The following is a 19,020-nucleotide window of genomic DNA, read 5'->3' as shown; positions in this document are numbered from 1 at the left end:
GTGTGTATTTTTTTCTGTAGTTTAGCAGTAAATTAATTACACATACTGCATCTCACTTTTTGTTTCTGTCCTGTTCTCTTTGTTCTTGTCTTCAATCCTTTCTCCATTGCAGTGGTTAGACGAGACATGCAGCCCCCAGTTTGAGTCCCATGGCTCCCAAACCCAGCGGCAGCTCAAAGAAACGCTCTACGACACCATCATTGACTACTTTGACAAGGGCAAGGTCAGCATTGTTTTAGACTACAGTGTGTTTCCCTTTCTTAAAAGAATACTTTACCTGCAAAATGATTGTTTGTATATCATCATTCACTGCCTGTTACCTTGAATTCATGAGGAAAACTTTGATTTATTTTAGTGAACGCAGAATCCAAAAAAAACCTTGTTTATGTACTGAAGTAAAAGGCAAGCGAATGTTAAAAAAAAAAAAAAAAAAAGCAAAACTATATCAAAACATCTGTTGAACTCTCACACAACTCTTGTAGGATGATCCAGGTCGTTTATTCAGTTATGTGCTCAGGACTTCCCAAACATTTTCACTAAAACATTACGATTTAAAACATGTCAGTACAAACAGGGCCTGTACTGACTGGACACATGTATACATTTGAACTTTTCCCATATGTTGTTAGCAGAATTGTTTTATATTATAATGTTTTGCTGTTGTTAAAGACAGTCCCGGTTTGCTTCAATTTACAAAGAATGTTTGCCTTTTTGAATTCTTCGTTCACTGTGAAGGCATTCTGGAAAAATAAAGTGTACATGGTGACTAATTGATGAACAAATGGTAATTTTACAAGTAGAGTAATCTATTAATTACGCCTTCATGGAGTAATATTATGATTTGACAAGTGCTGATTAATGCTCCAAAATTTGTTATAGTAGAGTTTCTAATTCTGAAGAAAGTTTCTAGCAGCGCAGTTAGGTTTGATTGACCATAACTTTATGAATTCCTTTTACAAAACAATATACTACTAGGCAAACGTGTGTTTACTTTGGAAAAAGCTAAAGCCCTTAAAATCAGAATTCAATGCACAGGCGTTTATTTTCGGGAATGTTCCTCTCCTGTATCAAACTTTAAGTATCTTTTAAGGATTAGTCAGCACATGCAATCATGCAGTCATAGTCTCTGTGCAGTATGTTGGTGTCACATTCATTTTGTATTCTCTATGAGTGCTTTATGTTCTCTGAAGCCGTGAAAGAGACGTTTCCCCTTGCTCTCCAGAGACCTCCAAACAGAGATTTTCACAAGATGAATTCCCTCCATGACAGCTGCTGCCGATTTATTAGCAGATGGTGTAATGAAGGACGCTTCTTTCTCTCTGTGTGTGTCTGTGTGTGTGTAGATGTGGGAAGAGGCCATCACTCTGTGTAAGGAACTAGCTGATCAGTACGAAAACGAGATCTTTGACTACGAGTTACTCAGCAAGAGACTGGTAATACATGACTATCTTGAACCTTAATGCTCTTTCCTCTGCACAATGATCACAATGTCCCATTTTTTCTGTATTTCATTCTCCTTTTAAATTCCCTTTATAGATGTTATGGGTGTTCTCGGGTGTAAAGGGGGTGTTTGAAGGCAATTTACTCATGTTTTTGACAGCAACAGTAAAATTGCCAACTTCAATGCACCTACTGGGTCAACCCTTTTTAACTTAAATACATGTGTAATGTAAAATCAAATATTGCCCTTGATCAGAGTTTGGTTGTGTCCTGGGCCTTAACCCAGTAAAACTAAATACACATTTTGCTGCAAACCAAAACATATTGGGCCTCATTCACCAATATCTTATCTCCATATCTTATGGGTTTTTTTGTTAATTTATTTATTCTAAAAATCCTAGGAAAGGTCTACATCAGATTCATTTGGCGCATGTTCTTAAACTGCATAATTGTTCACACCTGTGCTCTTACAATGATGAATCCCATGTCCTTGTAACATGAAAGCGTGCACTAGTTGATCCTAATTAGCATTGGTAAAGGTTGTGCAAATCCCCATAAAAGGACAAGAGACTGCATGAAACTGAAAAGAAGAGACTTATGTCAAAAATGCCCAAATGACAGTTTGAAGAGGGTGGATTACCAGACACCATAAGTTTAAAAAAAATGAAATAGTTCTGAAGTGGAGGTACTTGTACCGCAATCGAACTGCAAATGAGCTGTCATATTTTGTAATGATATCAAATAACATAATTAAACAATGCATAGAAGAGCTGCCCATGGAAAGTCAAAGATATGATTTATTCGGCGGACAACTCTATATTAATAGAGATTCTTCACGTCGAGCCGGTTCTGCAGTGATATTCTGGTCCCCAGAGGTAGCTGCAAATCCAGTGCTGCTCGATTTCACAGTGCTCTCTGAGGTAAAATCATAATGCTATCTGAAGTCGTCCCTTTTGCTTGGTGAAGACGTCTGCAATGGGTACAGGCAGCTTCAGACCCAGACATGGGTGAGTGAGTCAAACAAAGGCAGCTGCCCAGAGGTGGAGTGGTTTTGCCCAATGTGGCTCTAAGATAACATTATCTTCAGCCTTCTGCTCAGAAGTGGTGAATTTACAACTTACAGCAACTTCATATTATTCACATTTATTTATTTAATATTGGCTTTTATTTTAAATCTAGTGTCTGCAAAAAATGTACATTTCTGCGTGTTGTTATTATAGTTAGCATGATTTAGCACGAAAGGCTAACTTAGCTTTTTTAACATATTACGCGAATGTCACTGTCACCCCGAACGTACTACATAACTCTCTTCAAAATCTATATGGAAAAAGGAACAGATATTTAAGTTTTGAACAGCCAACTATGATTTGACTGACAAAAGTCAGTCGGGTTCAGCTCTAATGCATGGGCTGCTATTACTTGTTCGGTAAACGCTGTATCTGGAAAAGGGCGGACAACCAAATAAGTAAAGTGTCTCGAGATGTCTTCATCACTATGCAAAGAAATCGACATTGTGCTGGAAGATACGTTCCCCCCTCAGGGCACGGTCTGTGAACTTTTGTAGCTGCAGTATGCGATATGCGATTGTGTGAATAGATTTAGGGTGCAGAAATAAGCAACTTTTAAATAGTGTGATCAGTCACTAACTATTGGATGGCATGGTTCCAGTTAACATAATTTTTGTGAATTAAAGTGTTTATTTTAAAGAGCATTATGGTTTATGTAAAATATGAAAAACAATTATTAGAAAATATTATACTTGACAGAAATATTTAAACCTTGTAATGTTATTCAGCTGTTGAATTGAAAAAAGTACAGTACTCCATTATTTCGCACAAACATGTCAGCACTTGAATGTGCCAAGGTGTGCTCTTGAGTGCACGTAGACTCTGTTTTCACCTAAGAACAAATCCCAAACTATAAAACATTGATGAATGTCAGAATCTTTGTGAAAACAGTATAAGTGGAGGAAATTTCTCCTTAAGATCTGTTGGTGACTGAGGCCTTTAGTTCCCAATCAGCAGTTTCCACACTAAATTAGTCATCTGCACTTTTAAATTTTACCAGCAACTCAGCACAATCATTCATCCATGTATAAAAATGCATACTTACGTGACACTTCAAATCCTTCTAAATCGATCTTTTTTTCTGAAGAACTCTGGTTTGAACTTCCACAATTCCCATATGACCCAAAAAAGAGTGATTCTGCATCACCTTCAAACCCCTCCTCACGCTTCCTACTTTGTCCTCTCAATCACTTTTCTGTTACTTTCTTCTTTTTCCTTGACACCGCGGCAGAAATGATTCCCTCCATGCCCGAAATTCAGCACCACCTTCTCCTCTCTGTCCCCTTCACGCAATGCTTCTCTTCCCCTCCCAACAGAGAATTATACGTCTCCCAACAATGGAAAAAAATCTCTTTCTCTTTATATGACTGCAGCAGTGGCTCTCTCAGCTAATGCTGAATTTATGTGGTTATATAAATGATAGACATTGCCCTTGGATGGCATGCACTTTATTTTTTCTACATCTATCACCCTCAAAGGCCCAGCATTCTGCTGAGGGTAGCTTTGTCATTGGCACAAGCTGATAAAACTGCTACAGCTGCACTCAGTGCACATTTGAAACTCTCCCCCTCTCTCTTTGTCTCTCTCACTCTCTCTGCAGGAGAAACAGGCCAAGTTCTATGAAAACATTATGAAGATCTTGAGGCCAAAGCCGGACTACTTTGCAGTGGGCTACTACGGACAGGGCTACCCTCCGTTCCTCAGGGTTTGTGTTTGACAGTGTTTGAAGGGAACAAAAATGAACAGCGTGTAAATATGGTCACACTTTCTATGATCCCATGTTTATAATGCATTCGAATGTTTATGATGCATTATAAACATACTCATAATGCTTTACAATCTCCTTATAACACTTAATAATTATTCTTAAAAAACTCAAATATTCATAATGCTGTATAACAACAATCTAAGGTAAATTATCATATTATTTTATATATGCTGGTAACTCACTGAGACTTTTTTGCAAGGGCTCTAGTGTATCATAATTCTCATGGTAATAATACAATATATATATATAATCATTTTAGAATACTTTGCAGTGTAATTATAAGTTACTAAGTGGCCATTGGGAGCTTTAGGTGAAGTCATGGAATTCCTGAGGTATATAATAAATATAATACATTACAAGCTGGTTAAAATCCAACCTTAGTAGTCATAGTTTGCTTTAAGTAAAGTGAAAAGAAAATCTGATGTAAAATTAACATACTTGTTTAATGGCTCATAACCCAAGCCGAGTACTCCAACTTGACTAAGTGTTTTGATGATTCAATCCAGTCAAATTATAGAAAGCGGAAACGATTTATACTGTATGAATAATGACTGCAAATTATGATACACTGAAATCACTACATATTTGACCTTATAAAATGCTTTTTAATGTGATTATTGTTATAAAACATTATGACTATGTATTAGTGCTTCTAACTATAATAAAACACTGCTATAAGCATATTGTAACACATTACGTTTAAAATGCAAGATAGACACGGCTGTCAGAGAGTGTTACCGTAGATATTTTCACTTTTCATAGAAGTGCACAGATTTACACTTTGTGAAAGGGACACAAATGTCTGACTGACTCCCTCCCTTCAACAATGGAGTCAAAAAAACTTTTTTCTCCATTATCAGCACTGATGCTACAGTAAGCTGTTTAAAATTGCAGCAGTGGACAAGTTTCTATACACACCAGCGAGATTGTTAACAGAATTGGACATAAAGTACCTTGTGGGAACACTGTGGATCTGTGGATTTCAGCAAAGTGCAGAAATAAAATATTCTACTGTTTATAGCTCCTATATTCATTAGATGCATTTATCTGCTGTGGTAAGGAATATGGTAAAGTCGGTGACTCAGTTTTTAAGGGGCCATGGCAGAGAAAGGAAACCAGGCCCACTCTGAGAAATACAGCATTTACCAGCTCTGTTTGGACTGTCCTGTCAAAGGAAGTCAAATTAAAAAGAAAATATTGATCGAATAAGGGCCTGATCATTATTAACCCCAGTACATCTTTTGTGGCTTCAGAACAAGGTGTTCATCCACCGTGGCAAAGAGTATGAGCGCAGAGAGGACTTTCAGAACCAGCTGATGAGCCAGTTCCCCAGCGCTGTGCGCCTCAACATCACCACCATGCCAGGAGACGACATCAGGAACTCTCCGCTGCAGTGTATCCTTCTGTTAAAGTAACACACACAAAAACACACATATGCACAGTCATATAGAGATGGACTCAGAAGGCAGAAAATGTACATGGCATACATGGTCTGACAATCTAGTGAAGTAATGCACAATAGTGTATATATATGTGTGTGTGTGTGTGTGTGTGTGTATAGAAGTACACTTTAATTTGTATGCAGCACCTTTGGGATTATCAAGTATTTAGGTCACTGAAGAAGTCTGTTTTTCCCAAAAAGAAAATATCAGGGGACCTTTTACCCAGAAGCACCATAAAACACACCCAGACATTTATGTGTTTTTTGAGTTATTCATCCAGTCAGCTCTGATCTGGATCTAAATTACAATTTTTTGTTTGCTTTTGTTATCGCTTCTGCTGTACGTCTGTATAATAAAACTCAGCCTCTGGAGGTCAGACACATTCTTTAGCTATCAGCGGTAAAGTAGAGACACCATCATGCTGTGATGTTTGTATTCCTGATTGATGTGAACCAGACATCCAGTGTTTCACAGTGCAGCCAGTCCTCGAGATTCCTCCGCGCCTGAAGAACAAACCCGTCCCTGACCAGATTATCAAGTCAGTTGAACAGCACGTTTAACCCTTTAGATTTCCATAAAAAGAAAACAAATATTCTTAAATGGCATGCACTGCAAAAGAATAGGCACTTCTGATAATGTCCTAATAATCCTTTTTTTTTTTATTTTAACCTCTGTCTCCCTCTTTTAAAATAATGTGCAGCTTCTACAAGTCCAACTACGTGCAGCGTTTTCACTATTCCAGACCTGTGAGGAAAGGACCTGTGGACCCAAACAATGAGTTTGCTGTGAGTTATTTTTTTAAATTAAAAGATTTATGACCACTAGGACCTTGGAAGTATTTCAGAGGCTATTGTGTACCTGCATTGTTATCGGTCTGCACAGATGAGTTCCTGTTTTATAAAATAATAGGATTTTTTTTCAACAGCAGAGTGTGGTTTAATAATAGGATAAGATGTCAGATGAGCACTTGAGATGCAACATCAGAGTCAGGTATTACTGTAGAGTGAGATTAGATATCAGATGGTGTAGTGATGAAGAAAAGAAGGAAAAGAAATGGCCATTGAAAGTGGCTCATCTAATTACTCTCTTGTTTTGTTCCCTTTTCTATTTCTGTGTTTTAGTCCATGTGGATTGAACGTACAACCTTCACCACTGTGTACAAGCTGCCTGGGATCCTGCGCTGGTTTGAGGCGACTGACATGAAACATGTAAGACTGTTCAGGGTATTTTACTCGTGTGTGGTCATGTTTGACCTGTGTGTTTGCTGCAAGCTGTTGCATCCAGTGTTTCTCCTCTCACCGGCACCGATTACATTCCTTTTCTTTAATTTTTTTTACTGAATTTTTTATTTGACATCTCTCACATCCCACCCTGAAACCCCACCTTTCTCCCTTACCTTATCCGTCCTTTCCCCTCATTCCTTCTTCCTCCTTCCCTGTGCTACCTCTCTGTCCAGACCACCTTGTCTCCTTTGGAGAACGCCATAGAGACCATGGAGTCCACCAATGAGAAGATCCTGACCATGATTAACCAATACCAGGCAGATTGGACCCTTCCCATCAACCCCCTCTCCATGCTGCTCAACGGCATTGTGGACCCAGCCGTCATGGGCGGCTTTGCCAAATATGAAAAGGTAAACTGTCATGAGTCAGCCCAAAAATCCTCCCCAATTTACAAACCCTTGCAAATACACTTTTCTAGTTCAGTTAATTATGGAAGTCAAGAACAGCGGGGAATGCAAATTTTTTAATGCTATTATTTTGAGATCACAAGTTTATTATGATCTTGAGAAAATGAGATAATCAACCCATCATTATGAGGAAACACATATTTCATTTTGTTCTAAAATTATTTTGGGGGTGTATTTGCCTAAATTGATAGGACAGCTGTGGATAGACAAAAGTAGTAGAGAGAGGAGGGTTTTACATGCAGCAAAGGGCTATGGGCCGAAATTGAACCTGGGCCACTACGGAGGGCTTAGCTGCTACAGGAAACACACTCTACCAGGTGAGCTAGAGGTCGCTGCAGTTATGATCATGATTAAGATGCTGACAACTGTGGACACTGATTTTAGATTAAAAATGTCAGATGAAGGAGGAGCTGCTCTTCATTAATCAACACAGCAGGCTTTACTTCAGACAAAGTCAGGTGTGATCAGGTAAATCAAACAACTCACTTTCCAATTCTCCGTTATTATCCGGTGATCTCAAGAGATCAACCTTTTGTTTTCTTGACAATCCACATGAATTGATCCGTTTCACAGGAAAAAAAATATATTTTTTTTTAATTTTTATGGTTTTTGTTGTGTGTCCACTTTATTTATTTATAGTGAATTAGTTACTATGAAAATATGCAGAGTAAAAAGGGAGTGTATAATTATTATTATTTTCTACCCACACCTTTTTGGTCTGTTTTTTTTGTTTGTTTGTTTTCTTTTTGATTTGATTTGATGCATTTTTGTTATTGATTCTCCTTCAAGCCCAGTCCTTTTGGAGAATAGTTAACAACGATTGAAATCAATTACTACTTGGAGATAACAGCATTAAAAAAAATGCAAACATGGCCTTTCTCAGCTTCCATAGTTAATGGCCATGGTCATATGCAGTATTTTTTACACAGTACAGGAACAGTGAAGATAGAAATGTATTCTGTTTATTATGCCTATCACAAGTTATCATTGATTTTGTCTAGTTTTTCTCACAGTGGCTTTAATTTTTAACTAAACAAGCATTGATTCATTGTGACTGTGTGTGTAGAATTGTAACAAACATCACCATCTCAGCTTTGTTTTTGTTTTTTGTTTGATTTTTTTATATTTTTATATGGAGACTTTCTGAGCTCAACAGCCAAAAATCAGTATCACATTCAGAGGCTGAATTACATTAAAATTACAACATGCTTTAAATGCAGGGATATTATTAGAGTATGGTGTATTCAGAACTAGAAATATTATTAGCATCCTCAAACACCATTCAGTGTTATAATACCCGAGGAATTCAGTGGGCTTTGAGACTCCCCGTGTGGGCAGAAAATTCTGTTATTAATTTACAAACCGCCTGAGCAGGTGAAACATATCGCCATGATTCTTTAAATGAGTTTTTAATGTTTCCCCGGTATCAGGCATTCTTTACCGAAGAGTACACTCTGCAGCACCCAGAGGACAGAGATAAACTGGCGCGCCTCAAAGACCTCATTGCATGGCAGGTACTGAACACACTAACACACACTCTTAAATACATCATGTACACACACCGTAAAGTTGTGTTGCTTTTATGCGGACGTTCTGTTGACACCATAATATTTGTATTTATAGATCCCATTACTGGGTGGAGGAATCTCTCTTCACGGGAAGAGAGTGACGGATGACCTGCGTCCTTTCCACGAGCGCATGGAGGAGTGTTTCAAACAGCTGAAGAAGAAAGTGGAGAAGGAGTATGGAGTGAAAGAGTTGGTAAGAACTGGGAAAAAAGAGGAAGGGAAAGAAAGAAGAAACAAAAAGTAGGGAGAGTTTTTCTACTATATCATGGTGTTTCTGTATAATCCAAAACATGTTCCTCTCTGTAAGGCTGGACGCAGTTACTGCTGTGCTAATTAAGCTGCAAATGAGCTGACCCAGGCGGATTTTAAAGATCAAAGTACTCACAAGCGCCTCTGAGTAGAGTGTTGATATGGGATTTGTACCTTTAAATTTCTCTACAACCAGAACATGGTTACGACTGGGGCTAAATATGGTCATTAACTTGAAAATTGGCTCTACCCTTCAGGAGAGATTAAACTAATGATGAGTAGGAGTGATGTGCTGCTTTTAAGAGTAACTTTGCTTGCTTTTGCTTTTCTTGCATTTTCTAATGATGTACTTCTGCTTCGTTTCACTGTCACAATCTATGAACAGCACTTTCCAAGAAGCATTGTCTTTCTGTCTGGATATAATATTGTTGAACTCTTATTTCCAGCCGGATTTGGATGAGAGGAAGTCCACTCGTCCTCGCTCTATGCTGCGCTCCATTCGTCAGTCCATCATCTCGATCTCCTCGTTGCAGGGATCTGAGTGTGGGACGCCAACCAAGGCCCATGCAGACAGGTAGCGTACACACATACGTGTTGAGATATGAATTTTATCTAATGATCTCAGAGTGCAAAGAGAACCTCTGCATTAACTGCAAGAAAGGCACATCTCATTTTCTAAACTGCAGTAAAATGGCCATCCATGTGCCCTAATTAATGTCATATGGTCACGCATACATCTCATCTCTGACTGTAAAGATGTCCTCTTTATAAATGATTCACCCCAGACCAATGCAGATTTGAAAAATTAACATTTAACCCCTTTAAAAGGAAACTGCTGTATTTTTCAACCTCGACCCTGTTTTCCTTTGTTTTGTGTCTAAGTGACTAATGGGAACAACAGTTTTTTAAATGATCCAGCATTAAGTGAGACTGCAACAGCCCAAAATCAGCTGCAATATAATCACTCACGGCACTTATGCACCGTCAGTGTATGTCCACTAAAAGTGCTTGTTTTTGCCACAAGATAAGCTATGGTTGTTACCACAGACTGTGGTTGTTACTTTAAGTGTCTGACAACATTATGGAGAGGATAACGGCAGAGATAGATTTTATTTTTTTTTTTAAATAAAATCCTTTTTGTTAAAGCAAAATACCACACCGGCCAGGCTCCATATAAATAAAACATAATTTTACTTTGTATAGAGCCATCATATTTTCACATCTAACTAGGAGAATTAAAGGTTTCTTTCATCCAAACCAAAGTTGGTTGTTGTTTGAACAGTGCAAAGACGAACCAAGACAGCTTTTGTGAGTTTTATTTTTTTTCTGTCCACTTTACATGAAGTGTGTTTTACAATGATTAAACACTGTTTATGTAAACTGAGTTTGGTGGATTTGGAGACAGTTTCTTTTTCTGGGATGTTTCTGGCTTCACAGAAAGGATCTTACTCTGTAACAAACATCTCTATATCTGTCACCATCCTTTCCATCTTGTTCAGACCCTTTTAACTATTATCTGAGTCTGTCAGTGGCAAAAACAAGCATTTTTAGTAGATGAATATTGCCCCACGTGGTTACACTGCAACATGTTTCACAATTGCCGGAAACTTTAACGCAAAAATGTGAAAATAGGGTGCAAGTTAAAAAATACTAACTGAATACTAATTCCTCACACTCTTCCTGCCTCTTCGCAGGGACTTCCCCCCTGAGTCGCCCACCTCCTGGAACTCCACACTGCCGCGCTCCAGTGGCAGCGTGAGTGCGAGTACAGTGGAGGCGGTGGTGACGGTGGGGGACGCAGAGGTCAAACTGAGGAAGAGCAAGAAGAAGAAGAAGAGGAGCAGCATGATCTTCATCACAGAGGAAAGAGAAAGGACGAATACGCTCGACTGCAAACGGGTGAGAATGAGCTTTAGTGGAAGGAAGATCACGAGATGAGAGAGGAGAATATTTGGTGAAAAGCAGAGAGAATAAAAGAAAAGGAAGAAATAAAAAGACAGCAGGTTCAGGGATGCTTAAGTCATGGAGGTAAGTATCTGTGGAAGTGTTGTTGCTGAGTTTGGCTGATCTCTGTCTCCCTCTAGCTGTCCAAGAAGCAGGAGTTCCGCAGTGACACCAACTTGTCTGAGCCGAATGATGAAAATGTGTTGCTGACAAATGCCAACTCCAGATCCCTGCCTGCCATCACAGGTGAAGAAACATACACAAATGCACACTGTGCTGCGTAGTGTACTGTAATTGAATTTTGCCTGTGAATGAAGGGCCCTCAAAGTCAAAACAAAAAGTCATCACCTGAGAGCAAGCATTGCATTTTCTCCTGACTAAAGGGAAAAACACACACCAGGTCATGGCAGTAATATGTCTCTTTTTAAAGACCCCCTCCGAGTTTTTACTAAACGGACAGAGGGGGTTTGTAGTAGTTGTAATCCATTGCAATAGCAACGAGACTGCAGCTGCAGTAGTTTGGAAAACAGCAACAGTTATTGTTTATCAGGGCACAAATGAGACAACAATTAGCACAATACAGAAACTCTCTCTTGCGCTCACACATCGGCCACAGTCCACTGTAAGGACGACATGTTGCAGAGGTCCCTTGTTTGAAATAGAGTTATGGGATGTCTTTGAGATGCACTGTACGTCAATGCTGGCCGCCCTCAGCTTGCAGTACCGACACTGCCCCAATTAGCACTAATTAATTAATTTTTGTTCTTTAAAGTGACTTTTTGACAAAAAGTTGTGCACGTCCCAGCATCCGTACCTTTTAGAGATCAGTGCTGGTGGACAGTGTAAACTTTCATCGCATCCCGAAACCACATTCCAGCCAGTGGACGTTGATAACGTGTGTCTATCCTGTGGTGCACTGTGGCCGAGAGCAAGTCAGTGTGTTGTGCTCTTTCTGCTGGTGAGATTTTGTTTATTTCACTGTGTTGATTGCTGCCATTCACTTCAAACACAGGCTACAAATGCCACTGTGAATAAACACACACACACGAATCAAAGATGAAGGCCACAACTACATGGAGAGATATAACTAAAGCTATCATGCTACAATAATAAAAATACGAGATACACTGACTTACTTTCTTACATTAGTAAGTTTAAAACAGTACACCTGTGTAAGCATAGAGGATGATGTATGACTTGCAGATTCTACTATAGTCATGCGTCATGTTTTTGTTTTAATAACATCCTTCCTTTTTTTTTAACACTGAGCAAAACTAATTTATTTAAAAAATATATATATTTGGCGTACAGTGTGGCTAAACAACATTGTCAGGACATGACTTAGAAAACTATGAAATATCATAAAAATGCCAAAATACACTGAACAGGAGCTTTAAAGTAGTGTTCAAACAAATAGGCAGCTGAGCAATGTAGCTGTAATAGTCTGACCTAACAAGAACTCTGCTGTGAGGTGACAAATTAGTGAATCAGTCATGTCGGCTGTAATTTTGGTCAGAACTGGGCAGCAGTTTCATCTGGTTCATATTTCATTGTTTCAGTTACATAACCTGGCACCTTACAATAGTGCATCAGACTGCAAATCACTGATGTTTGTTTGGCGTCCTGCCATGTTGGACCACACCAGCTAAGCCAACACTGACTGTGGTGTTAATACACCGCCTCTGTTGAACACCTCTGACTACAAGCTGTCCAGCCTCACTGAACACACACACACACACACACAATGCCTCACTGAACACACACACAGTACTACCAGTGTTGCCAAAGCACACAGTTCATCAGCAGAACAGCTGCGAAAGCACAGTTAGTCACTCTGAATCATCTGGCTGCAGGAGGTTTCATTGTGAGCTGGTTATCAGTCCTCACTTGCTTATCTGTAGGTCTGTCCTTGGTCGTGGTGGGGGGAGCAGAGGAGGTGGACTCCGTCAGAGCCAGAAGGGACAGTAAGAGCATGTCTGCCTGTTTGACCTCTGACCGAACAGCGGACAGACGCTCAAAGGGCGTCATTAACCTCCTCTTCAAGTCCAAGGTGAGACCAGAAGGTTTAATGGACTACCATAAAGAAACAACAGGTTGATATTCAAGAAAAAGAACTACAGTTTGGGTATGGATTGGTTACATTTTGGGTAATACGCATTTCTATTTTCTTGCTGAGACTGCCAAGCGAAGATTGATACCACTCCGATTTATGTATGCTAAATATGAAGCTACAGCCAGAGAAAGATTAGCTGAGCATAAAGGCTGCAAAAAGGGGGAACAAGTAGCCTCTCTCTGTCCAACAGTGAAAAGAAATACAGCACTTAGATTGTTACAGCATAAATGGCTAATGAGAACATTTATCAGTTCCAGCTAAATTTAATCAATACAATGGTAATACCCTGATTCATGCATAAAGTGTACTGAGATGAAGGGGACACTATTTCATTGTTTTTGGCAATGCATTAAATAATTTAAAAAAGCAGCAGAAAAGATTATTTCAAAAGATACTCCAATATTCCTTCATGCCAAAAAAAATGAGTACAGTGTTTTGGAAAAAGACTAATAGACCAAGTATTTCATAATGGATTAGACAAATAATTTTCCTGTAGAAAGAATAATGTACATATGAAAAGGGAAACAGGGTATGTTTGAAAAGGTGTCAAGATCATTTACTGCTTTTGTGAGAGTAAGAATGAGTAATCTGCAATAGAAACCCCACAATGTAGTTAATTTGAGCAAAGGTTTTGTGAAGATGATGAATTAACTTTAACAGACTTTCAATATTCATGCATACACAATAGCTTATGTCTGAGAGGTTGTTTCTTTGTGTTTTGCCTTCGTTCGTGGCTCAATATATGCTTTAGCTGACAAGGCACCCTTGTTTTTTGTTGCACATGTATGCACACATATATATGTACAAGGAAAAATTCTGATAAACATAATGTTTAAAAAAATACAATGCTAAAGGTGTCTGTGATAAGCTAAGATAAGTAGCTACTGGCTGGTTTTATATTTATAGTAAAAACATGAGAGTAGTATTAATTGTTTCACTCAGCAATAAAGTTAATAAGTGTACTTCAAAAAAATTCTGAAGTATTCCTTTACCAGGGTTAGTACTGCACATTTTTCACCAACATTAGTCTTATCTAGATTTTGCCAACCAATGTGAAAATGTAAAATATCTGATTTACATAAACACAATCTTCCAGACAAATATTGTGGACATGTTTTCAATCATTTTTACCCAGTAAGCCTTGTGTTTACATTATGTCTTTTTGTTTGTGTCAACAGAGCTCCAAATCAGACGACGTGAAGCCCAGTGATTCAGCCAAAGGCAGTGACAATCATTTCTGAAGTCCTTCATTTAATTTCCCGTCTCCTTCAGTTATCTTTATGCATTTGTTTTACAAAGAAGTTCACATAAACCTGCAAGCAAAACCAAATTATGCCCCGACTCACTCAGCCAGTCTGCCTGCCAGTCTCAGCATTGCTGTTGCCTTAATATAATTGATTTTACCTGTCAATAAAGACTATTTTTGTGGCGTGACCTTTTCCTGGTAATTCAAATGATTTCCAGTGAAGCTAAATGCCATCTTACAGCTTTTCAATCAATTCTGCTTCTACAAGAACGAGCAAACACAAACCATCCCGCCGACATGCTTGATTAAAAAGCTTCTTATTATACGGTTTTCAGCATTGTTGTGACTGACTGAAGTTAATGGGAAAATAATCATTTGATAAAACACAAAGGTTACCCAGTCCTCCCAAAGGACTTTGAACAGGAAACACTGCCAAAAGGCTTTGGCGCTGATACAACAAACCAAAGAGTCTGATACATTCAAAAATAATAAGAGGCTGTGCAGCTTACTGTACTAATACTGAACTTGTTGTATGCATACAGAGCTTACAAAAGTGTTTAGTTATTTAGTTGTGTTTTTTTTATCTAAATCAAATTTTATATTGTGCATGAGTATGGCCAATGCTTTTTTTTTTTTTTTTAACAATGAAAGACTTAAAGCTTAAAGGAATAGACTGACTTTTCAGGTTTTGCTGAGAGTCATGAAAAAATTGATGCTATGCTTTCATGCATATTGGAAATATGATGCTACAGCCGAAAGCCAGTTAGCTTAGATTAATATTAAGACTGGAAGCAAGGGGAAGCAGGTATTCCTGACCCTGTCTGAAATTAACAATTAATAAAATCCACCTACCAGCATTTCTAAAGCTCACTAATTAACTCATACAACTCCGAAAGAGTAGCCCACAAAGGTCTCTACTGATAAAGCAACTTGAGGAGTGAGTGAATTCATCTGTTAAAAAAAGAGTAAATAGGTTCAAGTTACACCTGTGAGTTGACATTTTGTGGTGAAGTCTCACATCATTGTAGAGAGTAAGAGTCTGTTATGTGTGATCACAAAATCTCCAGTAGAGAGGCTGTATCTGTTAATAATTGATAAATTTGCCTAAATTTACTGCAAATACTGTAGGCTATGCAAATGTAACAGAGTAGAGATATTGATTATTCTTCCAAAATTGACTTAAATGAGAGTGAAGAGTGTGCTGAATCACAAGTACTCCAACAAGTAAAATGTACTCAAAAATGTAACTTTCTGTGCTCTTGAAAAGACAGCAAAACTGTTCCTTTAAACTTGGTCCATAACAACCACAATTTTTCTTAACATGCACATATGCGCACATGTGCTTGTAACCTGTGCTGTGAGGTGGTTCCCTAAGTTATAGAATACTGTGTGATTTGTACTCTGTTGTTGTTGCTACAGGCCCGCTGGTTCACCAAAGAATCTGATCGCTGAGTAAGAGGGAGTGTAAATAATGAAATAACAACTCAGGGTGGACAGGTCTGTTAGGACAGTGTCTGTATGGCTCCCTGGATCTGATCGGCTCCTGTAGGCCAGAGGGGGAAAACAAACTCCTCAGCTGGTGAACTGATTTCCACTTTTCTCCCTCAGCAGAGGAAAGACTGTGAGTAGGAGAAACACTTAAGCCTTCAGGCCAGTGTGGAACATTTTTTGGGTTGCGTAGAGCTGCAATGAATGTCAATTTTTTTTTACATCCAGAGCCCCTATTGACAGGGTTCCCATGGGTCACCAAAGTCTTTAAAGGTTTTTTGAAAAATAGACATGGATATGGGTCATTGTGAGTGCTTTAGTTTATATATTCTGTGCAAGAATACAATTCTTTTCTTTTTTTTTTAACTTTGACGTTAGTAAATAGGCTACATTCTGCTGTCTGCATGTGTCTCCTGTAGTTGCATCATTGTTTCCAGCACCATCTGCCAACACCTTCACAGCACAACTGAGAAATGTTCACACATTAAAGCCTGTCTCTTTTGAATTGTCATCTTTGAGCATCTGTAAAGCCTGCTAGTTTTCATAAGAAATCTCAGTGTTAACAGGATCCGTGAATTTAAGGGAAGTAGGCCTGGAAAGTCTAGGAAAAGTCCTTGAATTTGATGTTAAAAGAAGTATTTCACTGCTGGAATGATAGTCTTGTCATGAAACTAGGCTGTGTATGCAGCAAAAAGACTTAAATACTTTTGACTTTGGTGCTACATGACCAGAGAATACAGGAACTGTTAGCATTTGCTTTTGCTCAAGAGGTAGAAAACCTACGGAAAAAAAAACTTCCACTACCAGAATGTACTGTGCTGCATTGAACCAGTGAATGCTCCCACTTGTTTTTTTTTTTTTTTTTTGCGAACTCATCTGTTTGACACAATGGCAGCCAGCTGGTAACAAACAATGTCTTATTGCAGTTACATGGTAAGCTAAAACATGTTTTTGAAAACATTTTAGGTGAGAGATAGACAATACAGTAACAATCCTTACTTATGTTTGATCAGCACTGCCTGGTTTGTTTGAGAGAGAGAGGTGGGCCTGTCTCTTGATCCACTTATACACACTCTTTATGTCCATGGTGGCAGCAGGGGTGGTGGGTAAAATAAAAATACAGAAGTAGCCTGTAGTTCCAACGCAGATTTAAAATAGGCAGAGTATCCCTGAAGGAGGGGGTAACTTATTTTATGACATTACAACTCTAAATCAAACAAACAATCAAAAAAGCAATCCTCATTTTGAATAAAGCGATTCATCTAGTCTTTTTGAATGAAATCAACTTTATTTAATGGTCCACGTTATCATGGGAGCTGTGCTACAACATGACAGTGTCCCTCTGTAGGCGTGGTACAGCAAGTTCCTGCTCTTCTACAGACAGTTTCTTGTGCTGCTGACATATGAGGCAAAAATAGAAGAAGGAACATTTGTAGAGATTTGTTCAGGAATGAACTGTTAAAATACATATATAAAAAACAACAACTTTAAACATTTATTTATTCACTTGTTTATTCGACAAGGACAAATGCATAAAACACTGCTTTATATATAAAATACAAGTAGATGTGATGAATATAAGTTTATAGCCAAGGCTGATTTGCAGCCCCTGTCCTTTTAGGCTTTTAGAATTAAAACAGGAAGTGTAGGGATATTGAGTTTGGAATAATACAATACAATAAAACAATACAGCATTTACAATGAAATACTGGCAAAGACAGTAAAAGTGGAGACCACAATAAAAACAGAGACGCAAACATTTAACAATGACTATGCTGTTCAAATATGAGGTGTGCGTGCATGGGTATGTGTATGTGGGCATGCTCACACATGTCAATGCATTGTGCTTAATGCACATGCGTGCATATGTGTTTGTATTAATCAAAGATTGTAGCCTGCATTATCAGTGTTTACAGGTTAGCTTCAGTTTCAGCTGTTGCTTTGCAGAGAGCAAACGACTTCCTAACTGCGGTGAAAAACTGTATTTGGAAAGTGAAACACCAACAAATATGGACTGTGATGGTTATTTCATTAGATACAAACATGTTACATTTACATGTCACATACATTTTTGGAAATAGTATAATACTAATAATATTAGTGCAGCCTAATCTTTGTCTGCAAGACTGTGCAGAAATGGCTTGTTTAAACTGAACATTTAGATAAGGAAAAAAAAAACAAAGCTGTGGAGAATCCTGTTGTTGATGTAGAATTCAAATGTCAATGGCACAGCCTTTGACTTGTGTTACTTTCCTTTGCTCAGTTTGTTTGTGTCTCCTGCAGGTCCAGTCATCCTGCAGCTCCATCCTGAATGATGGTGAATCCATGCAGCTAAACCCTTCAGAGTCCTGACAGACAGTGAGGAGTGAGGTGGGCAGGAAATTAGCTTAAGTCTCACTTTCTTCATTGACTTTAGTGACATTTTAATGAAGGTATTAAGATCAATTGTAAAAAGAGCAGACATGCTGTGTCATGTGATGAATATGAATTAGCAGCCTGTGCAGTCAATGAGGGAGATAATGTATCACCTACATTGGTAAAAGGTCATTATGTTAGAAAATATAATTTTAAATTAGGCTGTTTTAATGATTCATAGATGTGGATGAATATCTCACATTTGCCCAGTGGTGGTTTTATGTCCTCCCGGTGCCTCTGTGCTCTGCCCCGTGGGAGTGCAGACAGTCAGATGGTGATTAAGAACAATGGAGACACTTTTCTTTTCCTTTATTAATACTGCTATTATCTGGTGCCACACTGACCACCAGGTTTCTCCACAGCCCAATTTAAAGTTGCAGACTAGTTTTGCAAAACTGGTGCAAAGTCCTGTACTGCAATACTTCAGTCTGGAGTTTGGATCTTCTGATTAAACCGTTGCTCCGTGACCACAGAGAGATTTCAGTCCACAGACATCCATATCACTTCTGCAAAAAAAAAAGGATGGATTGGGTTAGTGGCTAAATTAAATGATATGCTGTATATTCTCACAGGGAATGGAAGCATTGCAT

The 19,020-nt window shown here is 38.5% G+C and overlaps 1 protein-coding gene across 1 annotated transcript in view; it reads left to right on the top strand.

Moving 5' to 3' along the window:
* LOC121948484 (dedicator of cytokinesis protein 2-like) overlaps positions 1 to 14,715 on the top strand; it is a 137,369-nt gene extending 122,654 nt beyond the window's left edge. The window contains exons 38-52 of the mRNA XM_042493882.1: positions 113 to 223; positions 1,344 to 1,433; positions 4,108 to 4,212; positions 5,529 to 5,670; positions 6,174 to 6,255; positions 6,418 to 6,502; positions 6,839 to 6,925; positions 7,174 to 7,350; positions 8,838 to 8,921; positions 9,031 to 9,168; positions 9,671 to 9,798; positions 10,919 to 11,123; positions 11,309 to 11,414; positions 13,070 to 13,218; positions 14,460 to 14,715. Coding sequence (XP_042349816.1) covers positions 113 to 223; positions 1,344 to 1,433; positions 4,108 to 4,212; positions 5,529 to 5,670; positions 6,174 to 6,255; positions 6,418 to 6,502; positions 6,839 to 6,925; positions 7,174 to 7,350; positions 8,838 to 8,921; positions 9,031 to 9,168; positions 9,671 to 9,798; positions 10,919 to 11,123; positions 11,309 to 11,414; positions 13,070 to 13,218; positions 14,460 to 14,522 — 1,752 coding nt within the window. The 3' untranslated portion in view covers positions 14,523 to 14,715. The remainder of the gene's footprint in view (positions 1 to 112; positions 224 to 1,343; positions 1,434 to 4,107; positions 4,213 to 5,528; positions 5,671 to 6,173; positions 6,256 to 6,417; positions 6,503 to 6,838; positions 6,926 to 7,173; positions 7,351 to 8,837; positions 8,922 to 9,030; positions 9,169 to 9,670; positions 9,799 to 10,918; positions 11,124 to 11,308; positions 11,415 to 13,069; positions 13,219 to 14,459) is intronic.
* Positions 14,716 to 19,020: the final 4,305 nt, after the last annotated feature.

This window comes from Plectropomus leopardus, chromosome 9, assembly GCF_008729295.1.
Source record: "Plectropomus leopardus isolate mb chromosome 9, YSFRI_Pleo_2.0, whole genome shotgun sequence".
NCBI lineage: Eukaryota > Metazoa > Chordata > Actinopteri > Perciformes > Serranidae > Plectropomus > Plectropomus leopardus.
This window is presented reverse-complemented; position numbering and strand designations above follow the sequence as displayed.